This window comes from Aquila chrysaetos, chromosome 21, assembly GCF_900496995.4.
Source record: "Aquila chrysaetos chrysaetos chromosome 21, bAquChr1.4, whole genome shotgun sequence".
NCBI classification, from domain to species: Eukaryota; Metazoa; Chordata; class Aves; order Accipitriformes; family Accipitridae; genus Aquila; species Aquila chrysaetos.
The window spans coordinates 16,406,402-16,428,276 of record NC_044024.1 but is presented as its reverse complement, the minus strand read 5'-3'; the positions used below and the strand labels follow the sequence as shown (position 1 = coordinate 16,428,276).

Below are 21,875 nucleotides of genomic sequence, written 5' to 3'. Positions count from 1 at the left end.
GGGGACTGAAGGGGGATGGGAGTGTCTGTGTAGCTAATTTGTTTGGCATTTGGGAATAGTGAGTATTATTTGGTCTGTTTGGCTGATAACTACCCAAGGGATTCTGTTTTTCAGCACACTGTGAGGCACGAAGGACAATGTTCTGCAGGGGTCTGTGCTCGTTCTCTGAGCCGGGCTGTAAGCTTATCCTTAGTGGGAAATGAGAAATGACACAGGTATAGGTAACACAGAGCACAAATCTGTCCTAGCCTTCCCAAGGGAGTGCTGCTTTGAGGCTCTCCTCAACAAGCCTCGAGTCAGCCCTGTTCCCCATGACCAGAGCCAACAGCACCCTTCTTTTGCCTGTGAAGATTCAGCCTCTTTCCTCACTGCCCCAACTCGCCCGCTCTTTAGGCAGCCCTGCCCACAGTTTGAGTTTTGCAAAGTGGGAAGGGTTTTTCAAATGCTACATCCAGACCCATCTCCCTCCAGGCAGGCGTTCCATCAGAGACGAGTCCACCTGGCAGAGCTGAGAAGTGCATCTTGCCCATTACCTGCACAACTCAGCAGAGGGAGATGTTGCTGAGAAATACTAGGCTGAAATGCAGTAGCATATAAGGCAAAATATTAGAGGTCTCCAGTGAAATCCCAGAGTACGTAAACCATACCCAAGAAAAGCTTTATATCCATCACTGAGCCAGCACAGATGTAGTGCTGGAGATTCAGGCTTTAGGAAGGCTGACACTGGAGCTGAGGGTTGAGGGGAGGAGAGTTCAGTCAAGATGACTCCTGACAAACTGACCTGAGTTACTGTCTTTTTTCTGAGCCCTAGCCCAAGGAAGAATGAATCAGCTAAGGAAATAATTCTGGTTTTGACAGAGAAATGAAGGAAAATAGTTCAGACACATTGGTCCTCAACAAAGTAGCACAGAAGATAATTATTCAAACAGAGGGAAAATTTTACCCAGCCTTTTCTGTCTCTAATACTCAGCAGAGTCAGCAAAAAAAGACCTAGAGAAAAACCTCTGTGACTTCAAAGTGCAACAGCCCCCTTAGGGCAGCTAACAACTCTTCACAGGTATCACCCAGTGCTGGGTACCCTCTGACGGTATTCCTCTCGGTGTTGGAGTGGGAAATAACAGTGAAGCACTGCCGTGTCCACATCACCCTGTGCATGGAGCAATAGTAGCTTTCCTGAATTTAAAAATCCTTCTGAACTACAGCAGGTTTTTTCTGTTGTATTTGTCTCTATTTTGTATTGCTACATGAGCTTTCAAGAACATATGCAGCATCCCTTTAAATATCCTTAAAAGAAACATTCAGAAGACTTTGGGGACAGGTATTTGCCTCAGCCTGTTATCAGCTGCAGGCACAGCTTTATGTAGTGCTCTGCGAGGTAGCAGATGCGCATCTTTAAAGGCCAGTCCTTTGGTCTTGCTCCTGCACATCTGTGCGTGATTAGACCATCACACTTCCAGATGATCACAATTACCTGGGTCCTTGCTTCATTTTAGATGGTGGCAGGAGCTTTCCCAAGGGAGGGAAGAGTAGGTCTGTAACCTTCTCTGGTTAATTCAGAGGTGAGGGCCACATGAAGGTTTCTGGCACAAATAACAATCTTGACACTGAAGTGGCTGTGGTTTCACATTAGATCTTGCAGGGAGCAGCTTAATTTCCTTCTCGGCACTAGCACAGCTAAGAAAAGAGATAAGCAATAAAGAAGAGCAAAGCTTTTCTCTCAGGAGGGTTTTTTTAAGATCCTGCTCTGAGCTCCTAAGATACTGCCTTATATCCAAACACCACTGTGGGCAAAACACTAGGGAGGTTATTCTGAGGCTCCAGGACTGTGTGAAATCAAAGTTGCTTTCTGTGGGATCCAGCTTTGTGTGCTGAGTGCACTTGCACAGCTGCTCACAGCATGCTGGAATAAAGGGCAGGGTTGAGCTCTTACCTTAGCCAGACAGTAGCTCACTCATGCTTTGCCTGCTGTGCGTAACAGGACTGACAGCCCTGCCCACGTGGTAGAGGAAGGGCTCCTATTTCCTGATTCCTCTTCATTTTAGAATAGCAAATTGGTTTTTTAAGATCAACCACATAGGTTCACACTAAATTCTCAGGAGGTTGCTCTGAATTGACTCATAACTTGGCTCTCCCAAATGTAAGGAATTCACGCTGAGTTCTCGACAGCAGGGCAATATAGCTTCCCTCTTCTCAATATATTTCAGATTCAAATTCATAACATCTTGTAAGTCTTGAGAAGGCATTGCATCCCTCTCCCCAAAGGGGGGGGGGGGGGGGGAGGGGAAGTGAAGGTCTTTTATTTATTTATTTATTTATTTATTTATTATTATGGTTTGCATTTTTTATTCTTTCAAAAAGGGTCCTCTCCAGTTATATGGAGTCTGTGCCCAGATTTTTGGGGGACAATGTTTTAATCCACAAATGAACTTCAAGGCTCAGTTCCTTGCCAAGAGAGTGGCTGACTGATTACCAACCTGTGTCTAGCAGAAATATTCATTCTTTTCTTTCATTTTAAGGTAGATCTGGTTTCTTATCCTTGCATTTGCTTTCCATATCACACTGAGGTCTGAGGATCTCTTGCTCTGAGCCCACTTCCCTCTTACAGTACAACCTGTTTGTGCCATTTGCCTTAGCCGTGGGGAATCCACAGCCAAGTGATGTGGCCACCTGGGAAATCCCCAAGGCAATGAGATCACCTTAGGGTGAATCAGTGCTTCCCTCTTTCCCAATGTGGTCCCACAGGCACATGAGACGTGGGCTTTGCTGCGTCCCATGCTGGTGGCAAGTAGGGTAAAGCTGGTACCATCCAGAGAGCTTACTGTGGTGACAATTGCCCCCTTTCAAACCTGGAACGGGAGTCCACAAAAGCTGACCCCTGCTCCTCTAATGCTGTGAGCCAAAGGCAATCTTACCCTCCTTCAAGGGTGCTCTGCTGTGATCTGGAGAAGGCCAATGTTAGTGCTTGCAAAGACATCTTTCCTTCCCCATTTACCTAGCGGAGTTTTGCGATCATTTCCCTGCTAAGTCTTGAAATTCCCACTCTTTTCTGCAAGCGCGTGATGTCTCATCACCGTGAATTTGAACAGGGTAGTTCCCCTTTGCAGGAGTTTCTGCTTGGGCCAGCAAAGTGGTTTTCAATTTTTGGAGTGGTTTTAATCGCCGTCAATCAGCAGTGTTGAGAATAAGGGTGAATTAAGTGGATTTGGGGAAGGTGAAACCACAGACTCTGCCTTCACTGTGTATAAAGATCCAGGGAAAAAAAAGTGACGGGGCAGAATTTAGGAGGTTTGAGTTACAGACTTCATGGTTTGGCACTCACCTAGGGAAAATTGAGATTATTAGACTCCTGTGCAACTAAAATTACATTTAATGTGTGGTTAATGTGAATGCTGTCAACAAAGGCAAGGCAAGAGGCTTAGGGTAAATCTGAGTCTTCACTGCTAATAGGTTTAGGGCAATTAGTCTATTGACTTCGGTAAATCACATCTGTCAGAGAAAAAAAACAAGGTTATTTTCAACATGGCACTGAACTGATAGTTTATGGCTCAAATTACTGAGCACAAGGGGATGCCACTGTATCTCTTTAGGAAGGAGCAGTTTTAATTCTGAGAAGTTGTCTGAATTTATAAAATTTCTTATGACCCTTACATCTTTAAGTCCTTGCTAAATTCTTGCTCTCAAGATACAAGTCCCTGTTTTAGGTCTTGTATCTTGGTTAAAAGATTCTTAACCCAAGGCTTTGGGGGGGGGGGGGGGAAGAAAAAAAAAGGTGTAAACCAGTGAGAGTTTTCTGTGTGATTGACTTTTTTTTAAATACTATCCACCTTAATGTTACTTGCTTTTTTTTATCATGACTCTTTTTTTAACAATAAGAAGGGCAAATAAAAACGTTTCTTTTCATTGTGATGAATTAGAAGAGATTAAACTTCCCTGTAAATTCTTTGTTGGACAACTGATGAACAATATTGATTCACTCAATAAGCAAAATACAGGTTGTATGTACTGAACTATGTTTTACTTTCCTACTCTCCCTGAGTGTTATCTCTAAATGTAAGTAAATAATAAATGGGAATTATTTACTGGAGTTAGCTTGGAGAAAATGTTACTCTGTGGCTGTTGTTTTTCTTTTTGAATCTTTTTCATAGATACAGTTCGTAAAACTCACTGTTGCCCTTACTCAGCATAGCACTTAAATACATACTTAAATTTAATCAGCAGGGAACCCTCTCTCCCTATTCAGCAAAATGTTTGAGCGTTTGCTGAGTTTTAAGCACATCAGTCGGTTGGATTCTCATCTGAGTACAAGCTGATCTTGGTAGCTGTGTCCCTGTTGGTCCCTTTGTGCAGGAGAAGTGGGAACTTGCGTCACCTTATCACGAGACGTGGCAAGTCCTGTCCCCTGTGGATGAGGGGCCACCTGCATAACTGGGGCCAAGTGAGGTGACAGTTGTGGTTACGTTCATTATCAGAGATGACTGACATCTGTCTCTTCATCCTCCTGACCAGGACCAAGCACTGCATTTGTTTTATTTTAGGAAGCCTAGGAAAGCTGGAGAAATAAGAAGATTGCAGCAGTTACTGCCTCTTGTGTCTGGCCCCTTTCCTCAGCCCTCCCATCCCGTTCTCCTGCACTGTGTCAGGAGCATGGCAGCAGATAGAGGAAAGGACTTAGCTAACATCAAAATACGTGCGCATCAGGGTGATATTCTGGACCTTGTTAACCACACTAACATTTCTAGACCTACATGCCTGCTGCAGGGGACTGTGGAGATATTAGCAAGCTGTTCAGAGAATTAGGTTTTTCATTAACATCTTTGTACAAAACTGATGTCACAGTCCATTTGGATCTTTCAAATTTACAGGACAACGTACTTTCTGATTTGAACTTTATTTCATGAGCTAATTAAGAAATATAATAAACAAACATGACAAATGGGCTCAATCCCCTTTTGCCCAGACTAGTCCATCACGTGAATTCACTTATTCACCATTCAAGTTATAAGGTTTCAGAACTTATAACCCATAACTCTTAATATCATGCATCTATGAGCAAAAGAAACTAATTAGTTACCTAGCCAACAGTGAGAGTGCTCATCCTTCCTCCTTCTCCAAGTTGCAGGTGTCCCCTGTATCACACTGGGAAGCATGAAAGCCTCAGCAGTTCAGCTGCTGTTGGATCAGCTTCAAAAGCTTTTTGGGTAAACTGATGTTTTATACCCTCCAGCTTGGAGGTTTGGTCTATACTATTTCCATAAGTTAGTGGATTCTGAAGAAACTGCCAGACAAAAGATACTGCCTGCTGGAGACAGCAACTTGCAGGTGATAATGGTGCATAATGGCCCTTTAGCTCTATCTGGCCACCTGTCCTGCCTATGTGGTGTTCTTGCTTTGACCTAATGATGCTGCTCCCAGCATACATGAGGCCTTAGCATGAGCTGGGTTAGCCAAAATCTAAGCAGGAGTTGAGTGAACAGTCACAAACTGAGTATGAAAATACACCAGTTGACTACTTAGATTCAATCATACATTTGTTTCAAAGAATCTTACCTTGTTTGTAGGGCAGGACATCCATAGCATGAAGCATAACTTCATATTTGCTTTGTCCTTTCTAAGTGAAGAAGAATTATCCATTCTATAGTCATTGTCTTAAGAAGTTCTATCATTTGTTTAAAAATCAACACAGAACTTGGAAGAGATTTAGCGTAATTTCTTCAGACTGTTGCAGCCTGCAGCTGGTTTCCTTAGCAACCTTGAATGTACCCTCTGCATGCTAAATGGGAACTCGCTAAGACACAGGACTGGATGCCCATTACATGCTCATGTGAGTAACATTCAGAATTTGGCCTCATTGGTGGTCGCAGTTCTTGGTTAGGTTGGTCCTTCCATCCACTTTCTTCACATGAAGCCAAAAAAGCCTCTATAGAAAGATGTTGGATTTCATCCTCCCTCCCCTGAAAGAAAAGATCAGGATGTACTTGCTCAGGAAACTGAAATGTAAGACATGAATGTCCATAGAAAATTTTATGCAGGGGCAAGTTGGAGAGTTGAAAAGTCCTGAAGCTGGCAAGCCGCAGTAATGGGTGGGATAGGACCCTACCATCCCCTTGAGCCAGCAGACTGCTGGAGGGGAGGCAGAAGCATCTCTTCATGGTCCATCTCTTTGTAGCTCAAACAGTTGGCTGTTTCCCCTTCTTACCGTGGGACAGTGATCTAAGGAAGCAAGTGTCCCTCTGAATAATTTTTCCCTTCCTGGTCTTCTCTCGGAGTAACACGCCTCTCGGAGTAACACGCCTGTGTGTTGCCACCTATTTTGGCCATGCTAAAAAGTGATATCAGAATAGAGAGAAATGATTGCTGTGACAGTGTGGGGCCATGCCCTGGCCATAGCGAGGCGATTTGTTCCATCTCCCTCCCTCTTTAGTTCACCTTAGTCTGGATGTCACTTCTCTGTTACCGTTGGGCTACCCCAGCCCTTGGAACCCTACCACCAAGGGGACGTTTTTAAGTACCTACGGGGCATTTCTCTTAAATAATATTTCTGTGCCTCAAAATGTACAGAAATGAGATTTTCAGAAGGACCTCAGCATTGAGCACAAGTTAAAAGTTGGCACAAGGCAGCTGTCAAGCTGCTTCTGGAAATCCCACTAAGCATCTGTCTTCATTGTAGGTGAATAACTGAAAAGCTAAAATCCTTGACTTTGAGTTACACCTGAGCTCTCAATGACTAAGACTTCAAATTCTGACCCCAAGGCAGTTCTGAAAATGGGATAAAGGATTTTATAGGATTTAGGTGAGGGTTACTTTGCCAGCAGGGGGGCAGCGGTGGGATTGGGATGTTTTTCTGGGTGTGTTTTTGAAAGAAATTTGCTCTAGGAGATTTTGCCTTGATTGATTCATTTTTGGAACATCCAATAAATTTTTATCAGCAACATTTCAGCCTTGTGTGTATTTCAGTTTTGTTTTTCTCTTCTTGTGAGAGCTACAGTCAACAGCCAAGCCTACAAGCAGCACTTGCAGTGGGTCATGATTGTGTTGTTTAAATTAGAAATGGTTGGGGCTGTATGGAATGACAGCAAATGTACTGACTTGTGTTCTTGGCAACAAATTGTCTAGAGGCTTAGTTGCTTTGTTTCATGTTTGGGGTTTTGCTGCTTGCTGTTAGTGTTATTTTTATTCTATTTATATATGCCATTTGTTCACTTCAGTGAGACAGAGAAGCACAAATATCTCATGGTCGTGTGTTTTGTGATGTCTCAGGGCATAAGAAATAAGAGCAGAGCAACAAAGAAAGTTAGAATTAAGATCATAAACTACAGATGACAAAATAAGACCTGAAGATCTTTTGCATTTTTTCTTGTCAAAGTTTTTACTGGGCTCTTTCTTATTGCCAAAGACTTGCCTTAGTCAAAAAGTTCTTATATGAGTGAAGAGCCAACTTAATGTATGTCATGTACTGCCACCATTTATTTTTCCTACGTATCGATACAGCTACCAGAATATTATTTTAATGGCTACTATATGCTGTTCATAACATGGGGCCTTACTTAGGGGAAGAGCACCTCCTTTAGTCCGTTTCTTTGTAGAAACTTGGAGAATAAAACAATCTAGTAAAATATATATACTTATATAATGTGTGAGTTTTTAAATGCTCTTAAACTGATTTGAAATGTCTGGAGGCTAGTTAGGTTTGATTTCACTATAAATTTATCTTGTTAAAGCAATTATTATCATTACCCAAAGCAGGTTTCTTAATTTTATTTAAAATGCTTTCACTTCATTAATTCCTGGCTGATCTTTAATTATGCAAATGTTTGGAAGGATCATATCCAGTCATGAATCTACTGGCTGCTGGAATAGAGTTCTGAAACATTGTAGGATTTTCTGTAATTTTTTTTTTTTTGTTAGAGAAAATAATTTATTTTGAGTATGTTTTATTTTCACTGGATCCAATAATGCTTAAACTAGTCACTGAACTCCATGAGACTTTTACCTAAATAAACATTGTTTAGCTCACAGCTAGGCTTGTATTCTGTAGAATAACCAAGTAAAAAAGGAGGAAAAAGAAGCCCAGGTAGAGTAATTAGCACTGACTTTATAAATCTTGTTGTACTGAACAAAACATGGAACCTTTGATAAAGTAATGCTGGGAAATGGCCAGGGGAAAAAAAAAAGGAGGGAGGTAATAATGTACCTGAGGTTTTTGTGGGTTTTTGTAGCTTTTGTCTAAATTCAGTAGCGGATAAATCTGTGAAGAAGTGCAGCGCTGCCTTAGCAGATGATAGGAACAGATGCTGAAGACCCTGATGTTGTGAAGTGATACTGCAGTCTCTTGATCTGTGCTGAGAGGGGACTGGGAAACAGATATCAGCTGTGCTGGGTGACATGAGCAAAACCCAAGCCTGCCCTCAGCTGTCTCTGCCAAATGCCTCCTGACTTCTTTAGGAGGTTATCCCGTTGCAGATGAGCCCTAGACCTCTGCCTCAGCCGCAGGGTTTGGCTCTCAGATGGCAAGAGTGGCCTCGAGTGGGAACCATTCGCTACCGTTGCCATCCTCGCATCCCCAGCAGCAGCTCAGCCCAACGTTCAGCATCAGCCAGCTGAGCCAAACCCATGGTTTGGCTTGGGCTGCACCACCTCAGTGTGCTTCTGGGTTCTGCCTGTTATTGCTGAGCGTAGGAGAACAGCTAAGAGGATGTCCTTGCAAGGGACTTAGAGAAAATTGACATTCTCTGCAAACTAGATAGAAGCTACCACACACAGAGATTGTTTTTCATGAGTCAAGGTCTGTGTTGCCCCTGGCATTTGTTTTGTAGATAAATTGCAGGCATAAGCTCCGTCTCCCATATCTTCTTATCCAGGAGGTCCTTCTGAAGAAAAAGGAAATGTGTTCTTTACTTCACGGTTGTATACAATCCAGCCTGCCTTGCCAGGGGAATTTAAATCACTCTGCTGCTCTTTGGCCAGTTTCTAGCACTTGTAAAGCACATTAGAACAATAATGTTCTTGTCAGTGACATGGTGATTTGCCTTGCAAACCGCACAGCCTGGAAAGTCAGATTCGATTCTGCACACAGCCTGTAGAATACACTTATTGAGATGAGATAAGTAACCTGCCTTTCTTGTCCTCTGTCTCGGCAAACTGAAGATACAAAGCCCGTGAAATGCCTGCATAACATCTGCATGTGTCAAGGGTAGGAAAGCCGCTCGTGTGCAAACACTTCTCTCTGTCAGTCTTACAGGGAAAGACACACAGGCACCATTATCAGAGAGGAGCTACATGGTGCATAGGCATTGATAAGAGAGACTTGGAGTGATGGAATGATTTTTTTGGTGGCAGCAGTGCACTTGTCTTCCCTTCTATGTGTATACAGCATCCAGCCCTGAAAGAGATAAAAGCAATGATATTACAGTCCATGGTATTAACACTCAGGTGGTTCTGAAGATGTAAATCCAGCTAGCAGTGTCTGCAGGATTGACTTTTGATGTTGCTTGGTACAAAAGGAGGTCTTCCTTTGGCACTTTCAGTCAGTTCTACCACTAGCTTGGAAGGATCATCTGGTTTAGTTCAGGCTTGTTGAGAGTGGTGTTGTATCTGGCACAAAAATGTGAAAGAATTGGAAAACCCACTAATGTTTCAAGCCATAGGAGAAAAAAAAAAAAGCACCCACCCAAGGATTCACAGATGACTTTCGCTGTTTGATGGGGTTACTCTGGGATGATTTGCTCCAGGAGTGAAAGCCTGATTTGCAGGAACAGCAGCACCAGCAGAACGTGGACATCAGAGAATATGAACTCTGTGTTGCACCCTTGAATGGATGCTCACAAATAAGCCACAAAGTATACCTACTTGTGCAAAACGAGTGAAAAAGAACAAATAATCAATGTGCATTTTCAAAAAAATCCCTGAAAAAATGCCTTCGCATAAGCCAGAACTTATGATCTGTAAACAGCTTTTGTCTTCCATGCTGGTCAGTCATCTAGCCTTGGCATTTAAGTTTTTAAAAGACTGAACAACTTTTAGGTATTTTAAGCTTCATTTACTTGATGCTTGGAGCATGTCTCATTCAAGAGAGACTGTGCTGCAGGATTTGTCATTCTCTTTCAAAGCATGTTGGACCTGCAGTAAGCACATTCAGAATCGTGCCTGGCTAAATTCTTTTGAAGACCCTTTTTCCATCCTTAGCCAGTACTCCTACCGCCATCGGGCAGCTATTTTGCTTGAATATTTGCATTTCTGTGGAATTCTCATTTTCAGAAAAAAATTGCTAAAATGTGTGGTAGAGTTCACGTAGATTTATTGTGGAAATGGTCAGGTGGAAAGTGTACGGTAAGATTTAGCAATAAAAGTCATTCCTATTGCCAGCAGTTGTGTCTTATCACCTAGGAGTTTGCAACAAGCCTGCCTGATTGACAGAGTAGGGAAAAAAGCTAAAGCAGAGACTTCTGCTGGAACCTGAGGCTTTACTGTAACAAGGTGACCCTAGCAAAGCAGTAGACTCAGTGATGTCTACAAGCAGGCTTTTCTACTTTCTTCCCTTGTTTTTTAAAACATTCTCTTAAGTGTTGATTCATTAGAAACCTCACTAATCATTTTCTCTGTTTCTTAGCAAATTATTCATTACAATTGCAACTGAAATGTCTATCTGATTTAAACAGAAAACATTTACAAATGGAAAACTTTTAGGATACCATTCATTCTAGGAACTTTGATGTTGTTAATTAAATGATGCAAGGGGAATTTTTCTTAATAAGAAGTCAGTAGTGGAACTACTTAGTGTTATGCAGAATAGCAGTAATGGTCTGCAGAAGTTTGGGCCTTACACAAGATGAGTTGTTGGAGTTACAAACTGCCTGTTAGTTCCTTCTGCCTGGAACTGTGACTCAGTGTGATACCACATGGCTCGAAGCCAGTCCCAAAATCAGGACCTGCAAAGGGCACCTTCCATGCTTAGTGCCTGTTTCTGCCCATATTCAAGGGTACATTTAGGAACGAGGGAATTCAGCTGCGGCTTTAGGATCTCAGTACTTGGGGGGAAATGCAGTGAGACGTGCCATGTTCTTTTCTGGAGGGGAATTGGTTGGAGTTCCCTAAAAACCAGCAGTGACCTGTTGTGGCCAGCTGTGTCTTAACGTAGCAGGAGAGGGGAAACGTCCCTTCCTTTCCTTATGGAGGCTTATGCGAGGAGGTAAAGTATTTCTGCAAGGAAGAGCCAATGTTACCTTTTCTGACTTTGTCCTGCTTCCAGAGTCACGAAGGAGTGATGAGAGTCATAAACCAGAAGCTGCTTCAGAGAGCCACAGAAGAGCGAGGTGTCCTTAATCACCTTGAGGAGTAGAACAGTATGTGAGAGTTTGGGTTTGGATGGGACCTTGAGGTGTCATCAAGCCCCAAGCTCTTTCCACCCCATGACGGAACAGCTCAACCCCGATGTGCTTCATTCTGCTACTGAGATAAAAATTAGTTGTTCCACAGGAAACGGTTGCTTATACCTCCCTCTGATCAGTGACGGGTTTGCAGATGAGATGGACCGTGGGTTTTTTCAGGTGTGGCCAGTCCCAGACTTTGAGCTGAAAATACTAATTCACTCTGAAGTTTGCCGTTGACGGTATTAGTTTCTTCTGCTGGTTTTCCCTGGTGGCAAAGCTGGGAAATAGATCTGCCTGGGCATGTTCAGAGAGTGCAGGCTGCTGCAGAAAGGCTACTGATGTTTTCTATTGGGTTTGTTTATTACAGAAGCTGTGTACCAACAGCTTTTTTTTAGGTTTTCCTATTTGTATAGAAACTTCTTATTTCTTCAGACCAGACATATTACCTTAGGATATTTACTCTGCATGTATAGAAATCTTAGACTCACCTTGGAATATTTTCATTTCTTCAGGGTTTGTTTTTTAAGTAACAGTCTGCTGGTTTGAGGAAAAGCACACCCTGTAATATATTTTGCCTGTAACACTTAATGCCCAGCATGGTGTGCCAAGGAAAGGGCATATACTGTCAATGCTGATAGGCCACGTCTAGCCCTTTTCTTTTTCACATTGCTACAATTGTCTTTCTCCATTAAAATCAAACATGGACTGAGCAGCCACATGCTAGGAATCACTAAGTGGTATTTAAATAGATGCGTATCCTGACTCTGAGGCAAGCAGCACAAAAGACCTCACACCACGCAGGCATTCAGCATGTTAGGAAAACGGGAGATGGATATAGCCAGGGGCTCCAGTTCTCCCCTCCACCCGTGGAGGGCATGCAGCTCCTCGCAGGACTGGGTGAACCAGTTAGGAGCAGAAGGAAACAGACTGCTCTGCTATTGTCTTGTAGTGGAATTAAACGCCTGCCTAGAAGTGTTTCTGACTCTTCATTAGTTAATGAAGTTTGGAACTTTCTTATGATGGTGGTCAATGATGTGGGATGTACAGGTAACTGTGAATATCCACCCCTTCTTATATTTGGGCCGTTTGAGCTGGTTGTACATAATCTGTCAGCATCAGCACATGTTCAGTGGCCAGCTGTGGTACCAGAGTTCATAGTGAATATGGAGATAATGAAAGATTCTGTAAAACATTTTCAGGATAAACATTTTCCATTTTTGTCTTTTGCTATTTGAGAAACAGAGACTGAAATGCAGTCTTTAAAGATTTTCTTGCTGTATCCTAATGTTTCAAAAGGACTTGTAATTTTGGATCTTGACTTGGAAACAATTTAAAGGCGGCTGATTTTCAGTGGCTGGGAGTGCTGCACTTCCTGACTAATCAGACTCTTTTGACATATCTTAAATTGGGCACTGAAATAATGGATAGACAAGTGCAATAGTTGACTTAGGGCAGCTCTGTGGGGGTTTAGGCACAGATGCTTTAACACACAGCTCTGATACTTTCTGAGTATGCACACAGCGAGTTATCACCGCTGAGCAGACAGGAGGTAACTGATTAAGGCACAGTAAGTCAATCATGTGAAACCATTAGCCCATGCTCAACCAGGTGATGTGCTCCAAATTAGTAGCCCTTTTTGAAAAGTGTAGGCCTGTTCTATTTCAGTGTCAAGAGAGTCTCCTGCTGGCACTGAGAACAGCTGGTATAATAAAGCATTTCTTCCAAATATAATAAAATGCATTATTTGGACTTCCCATGCTTGATCCAAGTCCTGGAAGATTCAGCAGGAGTCTCCATTGACATTAAATGAGGTCTGTCCTCCCATGTAAGTTGGTGACTCTACAGCTGCTTTGTAACCTGGACCACCTATGCTGGGTAAAATAGGCAAAGAGAAGTGGGTGCAGCAGCTGTATTTGCATACTAAGGGAAGGGGCATGGTTCTCCTGAATTTCCTGGCTTGTTTAGGGGGACTTTTTGTTCTTTTTTTTTGTCTTCTGCAGGCAGACGACCATCTGTCCTGGCAGTGTAAGCACAGTCCTGGACTAGCTAGTACAGCTAAAGCGGTAGCCAAACAAAAACCCATCTAAATGCTGAATTCTTGGAGAGAAGAGAAATCTGATTAGTTTCCAAGTTTTATTTTCTTTCTTTTGGAAGTATTTTTGCAGAGCTGAAAAAGGATAGTTCTTTACTTTATTGCTTGAATAATGCTTTGAAGTTTGGTCCTTTGCCAAAAGCCTGTTGACAGTAACATGAGTATTGTTGGTGCTCGCTGGCATCATGTATTACTTTGGGATCTTTAAAAGCTCTCTGAACAACTTACCAAGACTTCATTAACATTTGATTTCTATCTAAGTGAGGAAGAAATGATTACTGTGTCTTTTTTACGGGTAGATAGGCAGCAGTAAGCAAGTTTAGTGATTTACCTGCCTCTTAGGGCACACTCCCCAGTCCTGGTAGAGATGCCAGGAGTCTGACAAAGAAGTCATCTCTTTCTTTTTAACAAGCAATCTGACATCACCTTATGTTGACACCATTTCCATACCTTCTCATTGTTCATGTAGTATCTTTCCGAGAAAAATGAAATGATGGGTAACCTCAGAGTTTCATTTCACAGCTATTTCCTGTAGATGCAAATCAACGTCACCCTTTTTCCTATGGTTTATAGTTATTCCTGCTTTTTCTTTTTTTTTCCCCTCCAATTTTAAATGGGGAGGTTTATCTGAGGTGTTGAGATTTCTCACAATCATTGTCTCACTAGCAGCCATGACAAAGTGTCTAACCCCCTCTTTTCTTTTTGTTCTCAGGAAACCCGCTGACTGTGGCCTGCAAAGCTTTCTTTGGATTCAGTGGGGAATCAGGCCCCATGATCTACTGGATGAAAGGGGAAAAATTCATAGAAGAATTAGAAGGTCACATTAGAGAAGGCGAAGTCAGGTACTTTTTGGAATATTTACTGTTAAAAACATGGTATGTCCCAAAGGCCTGTTGGGTCTTTTAAACAGGTTTTTAATTAGAAGTGGAAATAGTTTTCTGTCTAAAGAGTGATGAATGACTTGCAACCAGGACAGTGGGAGTTGCTCCTTCTCCTTTCTAGTGAATAAACTCTAAAGACATAGCAGCTACCTATGTGCCTGAAAATCTGTTATCAGTTTCCCCTGCTGGTAGCTGAAGCATCTCTTCAGTGTTCTGGGGGTTGATTTTAGCCCTGCATGGAAATGATGCTGTCCATTGCAGCTGCCTCTTGTGGCAGTCCTTGGCAAGATGACATTCATTTCAGCACCAGTGTTAATCTTGAAGATGAATGGTCTCCTGTCAAAGTCACCATACTTTTTCTCTTCTACTGAATGTGTTGCCTGCCTGTGATATAGTTCTCAGTCTGCCTTAACCAGGGCTTTCAAAGAGCATCATTTGTTCCTCCGTGCTTAACACTTAAGGGAGAGAAGGAAGTCACTGTGTGAGGATGTCCAATATCCAACTTGTGCTTGGCTTGTTCCAGATGCTGGTTATCATTTGCTGTACCAACTGTAATGAAAACAAATACATGTATCCCCAGGAACTTTCAGGGAATTTCCATCTAACAGCATCTTCTTGCCTTTCTTGTTTAATAATTACCTGGTTAATAGCTCTGAGCAAAGACTAAGCTATGGTTATACTATGGACAAGGTGGTCCCAGCTCCTATAGGCACGATGAATATAGATTATAAAGAAAGCCAAGGTCTTTGCACCTTCCACTGCACATTTTTATGGTCTCATTTCTGAGTTGTTTGTTTCTTGTAAAAGTGATTTTGGAGGGCAGGCAGAGAGAGAGATTCCTTTGCTTTATTACTTGATCAATAATTTGAAGTTCAGCCATTTAGCCACTAGTTATTAAGATATACTAAAATAACTGACCTAACATTGCACCTTAATTGCATACAGATGAAATTTATCATATATTGCCAGAATGACTTTAAGTGTACAATCCTCTTTTGGGCTTCTGACCACAAAATACAATTATTGGAAACTTCTGCCGTTGCAAGTAATCAGCATTTAACGACATTGTGTCCTCTCCAGTGTATATATATGAACAGAGTGATTTTGGTCATGTTCCTCCTCTGCATCAGAAGGACAATTTGAGGTTTGTATTTAAAGAGCTCTCCAGCTCTAGCACAGTTCAAAACTTTTCCTTTATGTGCATTTGTTAGTGAAATTGAGTTTGAAAAAGCTGTATTTGTACTTCATTGTGCCATCTCATTACACATTCATGTTTCAAATTAATTTTGTGACAACTGCCTTTTCTCACTCTGTTAAAATGCTTTGACTCAGTTTACAGACCCATCACAATTCAGTGAATCTTCTCTTCAACAAAGCTACTTATCACGTACCTAATCTCCTGTGCATCACAGCCAGCTTCAAAAACATAGCATTTACCAAAACCTACTGCGTCATTACCAGCAGTGCCACAGTCCATCCCTTTTTTCGTTTAGAAGTAGCTATGGCAACTGCAGTAGTAACTTTTTGCAAATTTTTTTTTTCACAGTAACAGCTCTTGTTTATGTGTCCCATTACAGGTATGCTGCTTCACAGAAACTAAGCAGCACCAACTGTTCTGTCAGTGCCCTGAGCCAGCCCACATCCTCCACCCAGTCGTATTTATTGATGTATTTCAAAAAATGTCATGTATGTTTCAAATTTTATGAGCCACGGTGAACTTGCTGGTTAGATGCTTTTCCCATCAGTTTGCTTCTATATGGTATTATCAGCACGTTTCTGTTAATGTTGAGAAACTACAAGTAATTGGGAATTGTTACAACCAGACCAAGACACTCCATGGATTGTTCCTTTGGCAAATATCTAACATTTTAACTCTGCATCCCCTATCTTAAATTAGTTCACAAATTTAGTAGCACTCTGAATTTTTGGTGCTGTCCTTACCCTGAACTGTACCTATCCATTGTGTTGCTGGATTTGTTGTATATGATGAGAGTTCAGGTTTACAGATCAATGCAGTGTGGGAGTACAAAACATCCATCCCTGGTTTGCATCCTCTAGCATGCATAGTTGCTAGTCAATTAGTGTGCTGTTATGAAAGCACTGAAATAAGGATGCACATGACTTGAGCATTTCTGTTAAAATCAAACCTGTGGAACTGGTTTTTTGGTAAGCAGACTTCACCATGAGTAATGTATGTGTAGCTCTGGGCTTCTTGTTATTTATTAGACCTTGTTACAGAGCATCATAGTAAAAAGTAACTAAGCAGCATTGCAGGACTCAGAGGCAATGACCCCATCTCTAATGTGCCTCCTTGCCTTCCCTTGAATTAACGTCCCCAAATGTTAGATATGCATAGGGGGAAAAGGAGAAAGAGACTTTGCTTGCCAGGTGGATTTTTCACAGCGGTAATAAAAATGTCACATAAATTGAACCAGGGCTATTAAAGAAGGAATCAGAGTCTTTAAGCCTGCCTGCAGAGTTGTCAGTTGTACCTAATTATCAAAGGAGCCCACAGCAAATTTCAACACCATCTCTCTGCCATGGCAAAGAAGTATTTTCAGGCATAAATATTCCTCTTCCAGCCACCTATGAGTTGCTTGTTTTTCTTCTTCAGGCAACACTGCAGAACAGTTTGCAGGTGCCTCACAATGCTCGACTTGTAGAGCACGTTTGTTCTTTTTTTTCCTCTGTTCTCCATTTTTAAGTGGAAATAGTTTAACTCATTCTAGAGGCATGAAAAGAAGTGAATGGAGACATTTTGAATGGCAGCCTTATTTCTTCCTGCTGATTATTTTAACGTTGTGCCTTTTCACCCACAGAACTCAACTGACGGTTGCAAAACTCAGACAAGATGAGGATGTTGCATTCTGTCAGGAGGGGATGCTGAGGGAGGGGGGCAGAATTACCATCACTGCCTGGCTAATGTGCTGGGTACTTTGCAGAGAAGTATGGAAATGACAGCCCTTTCCTGAAAAGCTTATACTATTCAAGCAGACAATTTCTGGGCAGGGAATGAGAAACATGATGCAGGAAAGTGAGAGGGAAGATCGCTGCGCCATGTTGTTAGTTGAACTACTTTTCTTTGGAAAGGTACTTATGTACACACAGACCGGTCCTTTCATCTACAGACTAGAGTTCCTATCCCTGTTCACAGTCCAGTTCCTCAACTATATAAAGAATAAAAGTTTCGTTTTTGATAAGTCCCAACTCGCATGCAGGATAGTAGAGGTTTGAAATTAATGCCTTCGTCTTGCAAAGAGACCCCGGTGAAGCTTTCTTATGGCCTTTACATCTGTGATCATACAAAGCCTGAACATTTTAGGAAAATATGGTTTCAAAGGAGAAGTACTTTAACTTCAGATTCAGCTTAGTGCATAAATGCATTGGAAAAATATGAAAAAAGATTTGAAAAATCAGAAACATTGGATATTTTTCAAAGAAAACATTTGTATCCTGAAATGAGACTTTTGTTTTTAATTCGTATTTTCTTAACTGAAAAATAATCAGTAGACAAAATGTTTTGTTTCAGATCAAATAAAATGCTTCAGCTTGAACAAAAAGAAAGCAAGCTTGAACAAAAAGAAAGCACTGGGTATTTTTTTTACTTCACCCACCTCTTCTCTCTCTCCCTCCATCCTGTTTGTTGTGAGTTGTCAAGCACCATTGATTTATCTATGTATTAAATGATGTAATTACTCTTACAGTTTGTTCATCAAACCAGAAAAAAGAGCTATTATTTTCTCAACTTGTGGGAGCTGGCATGTGTTGGCAGTGTTGCTGGCAAAGTTTCCCCTGACTGAGATAGGGAAAGAACTTCATCTTCTGGGTGTGCAGCAAATACTGTTGCAGCTTTAAGGTCTTACTTGTTGATACTGTATTCCTTTTCTAACCCCAAAATACTGTGCTCAGTGTTCTATGAACCAGCTACAAAATGCTATCAATTAAAGGCTGCACACATATTAAAAAAATGTAGGTGACCAACTGTGTATTTCTGTGGCAATAATGAATCATTAGCTGTAGAGTACTAGTTAAAAGAAAAAAAAAGAAAAAAAAAAAAAAAAAGGAGGAATGAAAGGTTTAACACCACTAAGAGCTTTCTACACTTTGCTACCAGCATAATGCTTAAGTATCTGTCAGCATTTTCATGATATATCCCATTCTAAAGTGTTCTCTTCCTAAAGATTGCAATTAGCATGAAAATAAGTGGAAAAAAATTCTCAGTCCAAATGCGTATTCTTTTTTATGAAAGCTCCTTTTTAGCTGATCATGTATTATTTAAATTTAGGTTAAGGGTCAATTATTTTATTTTAAATAGATTCAGAATATTAGTTTATTTTATCTTAATTGTAATCTGTCTTCATTTTTTTCTGCATAAAATATGCTGATTATAGTAAACACGAGACAATCTGAACATTCACAGAGCTCACCAGATTAGTGTCCCAGACATCTTCTCTGTTAATGATTTTATTTGTTCCTTGCAAATGATTTGTAGACCAAAATTTGTGGACCATATTGTTTACCAACAGAGAAGACAGACTTTCCTGAGTTTAAAGTATTTTGATGTCTAATACATGCGGTATATTAATAGGTAAATGAGAATTGATTTCTCTGAGACCCAATGATTTAGATTGATTTGAGTCTGCACTTGGACTCAGGGCCAGAATAAAAAAAATTCAAAAATACACAATAAATGAGAGTGAATTTGCAAAAAAGATGCAATCCAAGTTCCAAATGCAACACAAATGCCAGTTCTTAAACTAATGTTTTTCCACTTGCTTTTTTTGCCAGTTGCACAGCCATAGTGAAAGAGGCTGAAATGTTGTGGATGCTCTGGTACGTCTTCTGAGTTCCTTCAAATCACACAAGCCTTTGAAGGCTATGTGCTCTATGAAGTCTTACTGTAAATATGTGGGTTATAGCAGTCAGGCTTGCATTTTTGATTGTCTAGTGGAATGCTCTCATACTTCACTTCTGATTTGTTTTCAGATTTGGAGTTCCATACTTGTTATATGAACTTATGTACATAAGAAAATGTGTGTGTGCATTGGAAACCCCAAAACACCTTTGGTTCGCAATAGAGAAGTTTGGGATTTGTTGTTGTTACTGAAAAATGTTAAGCTTTCCAGAAGCAGTTTCCATCCAGTGCAAACAGTGCTCTCAATTACTTTGTGCCCAATTGCCTCCCTCAGTCTCTGGAGAAAATACTTCTTTTCTGATGAACGTGGATCTTATTTATACCTTTACTGCTTAGTGCTGTACTCTTATCTTTTTGGAGAAAAGACTCACTGAAGTACTAAGTGCAATGGTGAGTTCACAGGCAACTGCAAGGGCATCATGCATTTTATGTTTACGCCCTTACACATTATGCAGCGGTACGCTAACAGGATCAAATGAATCTGGTAGATTTTACTTGACGTTACATTTCCTTGTTCAAAGGGCCAGTAACTTTTTCTTGAGCAACTGATAAGAAGCCTTTTGAGAGAATAGGGCATTATATTTTTAGACTTAATGTCAGCGTCAGAAAACACTTGCATTTACTTTGCATTCTTTTTAATATTCACATTAGAACAATGACATGAAAGGACTGTACCTCTGGCCTGAAAGTCTGCTAGAACTTTCTGTTCCCTTTGTGGGGATTTTGCATGTCTCCTCTGTCCTCTCAAAGGAGCAGAGAGCTCTTGTTCTTGACACTGTTCTCTTTTAAAGTCAGGATCTAGCCCCCCAAAATAGAGGAAAATTCCACAGAGTAGCACAGCTCCTTTCATTGGTTTTCCAGACCGCATTAAAATGTATCACAATATCCAGCCTTTAAAATATTGTCGTATAATTTGCTCAGCAATGGCTTAGTAGCGCATATTTACTTCTCTGGAAAGTGAGCATTTATTGCTTCTTTTAAAAGAAACATTTTTTAGCATTTAATTCCGGTGGAACTGAGGTAAACAAGCCACATGCAACCATTGCACTCATAGCCACTCTTCCTGCACTTGATTCAGCTCCTCGCTACAGGCATGGAGGAAGAAAAAGGCTTTGTTTGTCATGAAAGATGCCTCTGTGAAGTCTCTTTCAGGCAACTCAAGTCTCCTTCTAAGTCCTTCTCCAGGAGTGAAGGAGGCCAGGCACACTGTGTATCTTGTGCTGAGAAATCATGGTTCTTTTGGGAATCTTTCACCCGTATTAATTCAGTTAAGCGAAGACTGTATCCTTCCTTTCAGACTCCTCAGAGAACATCTTGGAGAAAAAGAAGTTGAATTGACATTGATCTTTGATGCTGTAGAGGAGGCAGACCTGGCTAACTATACGTGTCATGTGGAAAACAGAAACGGACGGAAACATGCCAGTGTTCTTCTGCGCAAGAAAGGTAATTCTTTTTATTTAATTATCTGTACTCTCACCTACCTCAGCAGCAACAGGTCAGCCAGTAGCGAAGGTCCTGCTGACCTCTCTGAGCCAGGCTGGATTCCTGTGTGCCTACTTGGAGCTTCAGTATGTTTGTGTTACAGCTTCAGTTTACCATTTGTGAAAAAAATTCATGAATTGTTCTTTAGTCTCTAATGAATCAGCCTTGCAGGTGATGCACTTCCCTGGAATACAGTCACCCATAAAGCACCAATATAATCAGTGGAAGTATTTTGGTCTAAGCAACCTATGAATTTGACCCAGAGTTGCCTGACTAGACCAGAGGTAATTGTGTGATGAAGTTAAAATGTGCATTTCTTAGAATAAGTACCTCAGCAGTGAGGTCAGATGTTCTCGTATTTCTCCACTTCCTGGCTTTGCTGTTTAAATTGAAAGCTTTAAACAGTTGCCATGCATTTTAATTTCCAACTGCATTGGGAGTGAAAACATTGCAAAGGGAGCTACAAATCAAGGGAGAATTACGCTATCACGGTTGCTTTTCTTGGTACTGTACCTGGAATTGGGAATACCACTACCGACAAGTTATGTGTAGCAGAAAGGAAACCATTTGGGTTTGATGTTCCAAATGAAAAGGTGCTACTATGTTCTGCTGTTTGTAGAAGTCATTATCATAAGGAGTGTAACAGTATCTCATTAGAGTTCTTACGTTGTTTGTTCGATCACCTCTCCTATTCCTGAGCAGGGTGACATTTAAATTTGATGGTGATGTCTCTAAGATACAGTGTATTAGGTAGTACAAAAGCTGTAAGACAGTAACTGCTGGGAAAGCAAAGGAAGGTTACACACTCAAGATAAAGACCTAATGTGAAACCAGAGAGCCATCAGCACAGAGATTGACTAAAGAGTTAATACATTGTCTGGACCTCTGCCATTATTCTTGGCTGTAAATTGATTTACTAAAAGAGGAGAAGAAGAAATATTTTCGTGAGGCACACCTGCAAGTGCTGTTCCAGTCCTTCATGTGCTTTCAGACCAGTAAGGCCAAGGACACGCTTCTCAGCAGATTGTGGATTGCAGCGTTAGTGTCAGTTAAAAAAGCCAATGCTCTCCATCATCACAGTTGCAGCAAAACCCCACAAAAGTGTCACCATATGGAGAAGGTTTAAATATACTATTAGT

At 41.1% G+C, this 21,875-nt stretch overlaps 1 protein-coding gene across 1 annotated transcript in view; it reads left to right on the top strand.

Annotated features, from left to right (window-relative positions):
• IL1RAPL2 (interleukin 1 receptor accessory protein like 2) overlaps window positions 1–21,875 on the top strand; it is a 402,287-nt gene that overhangs the window by 357,709 nt on the left and 22,703 nt on the right. The window contains 2 exon segments of the mRNA XM_029997043.1: window positions 14,171–14,300; window positions 20,552–20,697. Of these exon segments, the coding sequence (XP_029852903.1) occupies window positions 14,171–14,300; window positions 20,552–20,697 (276 nt within the window).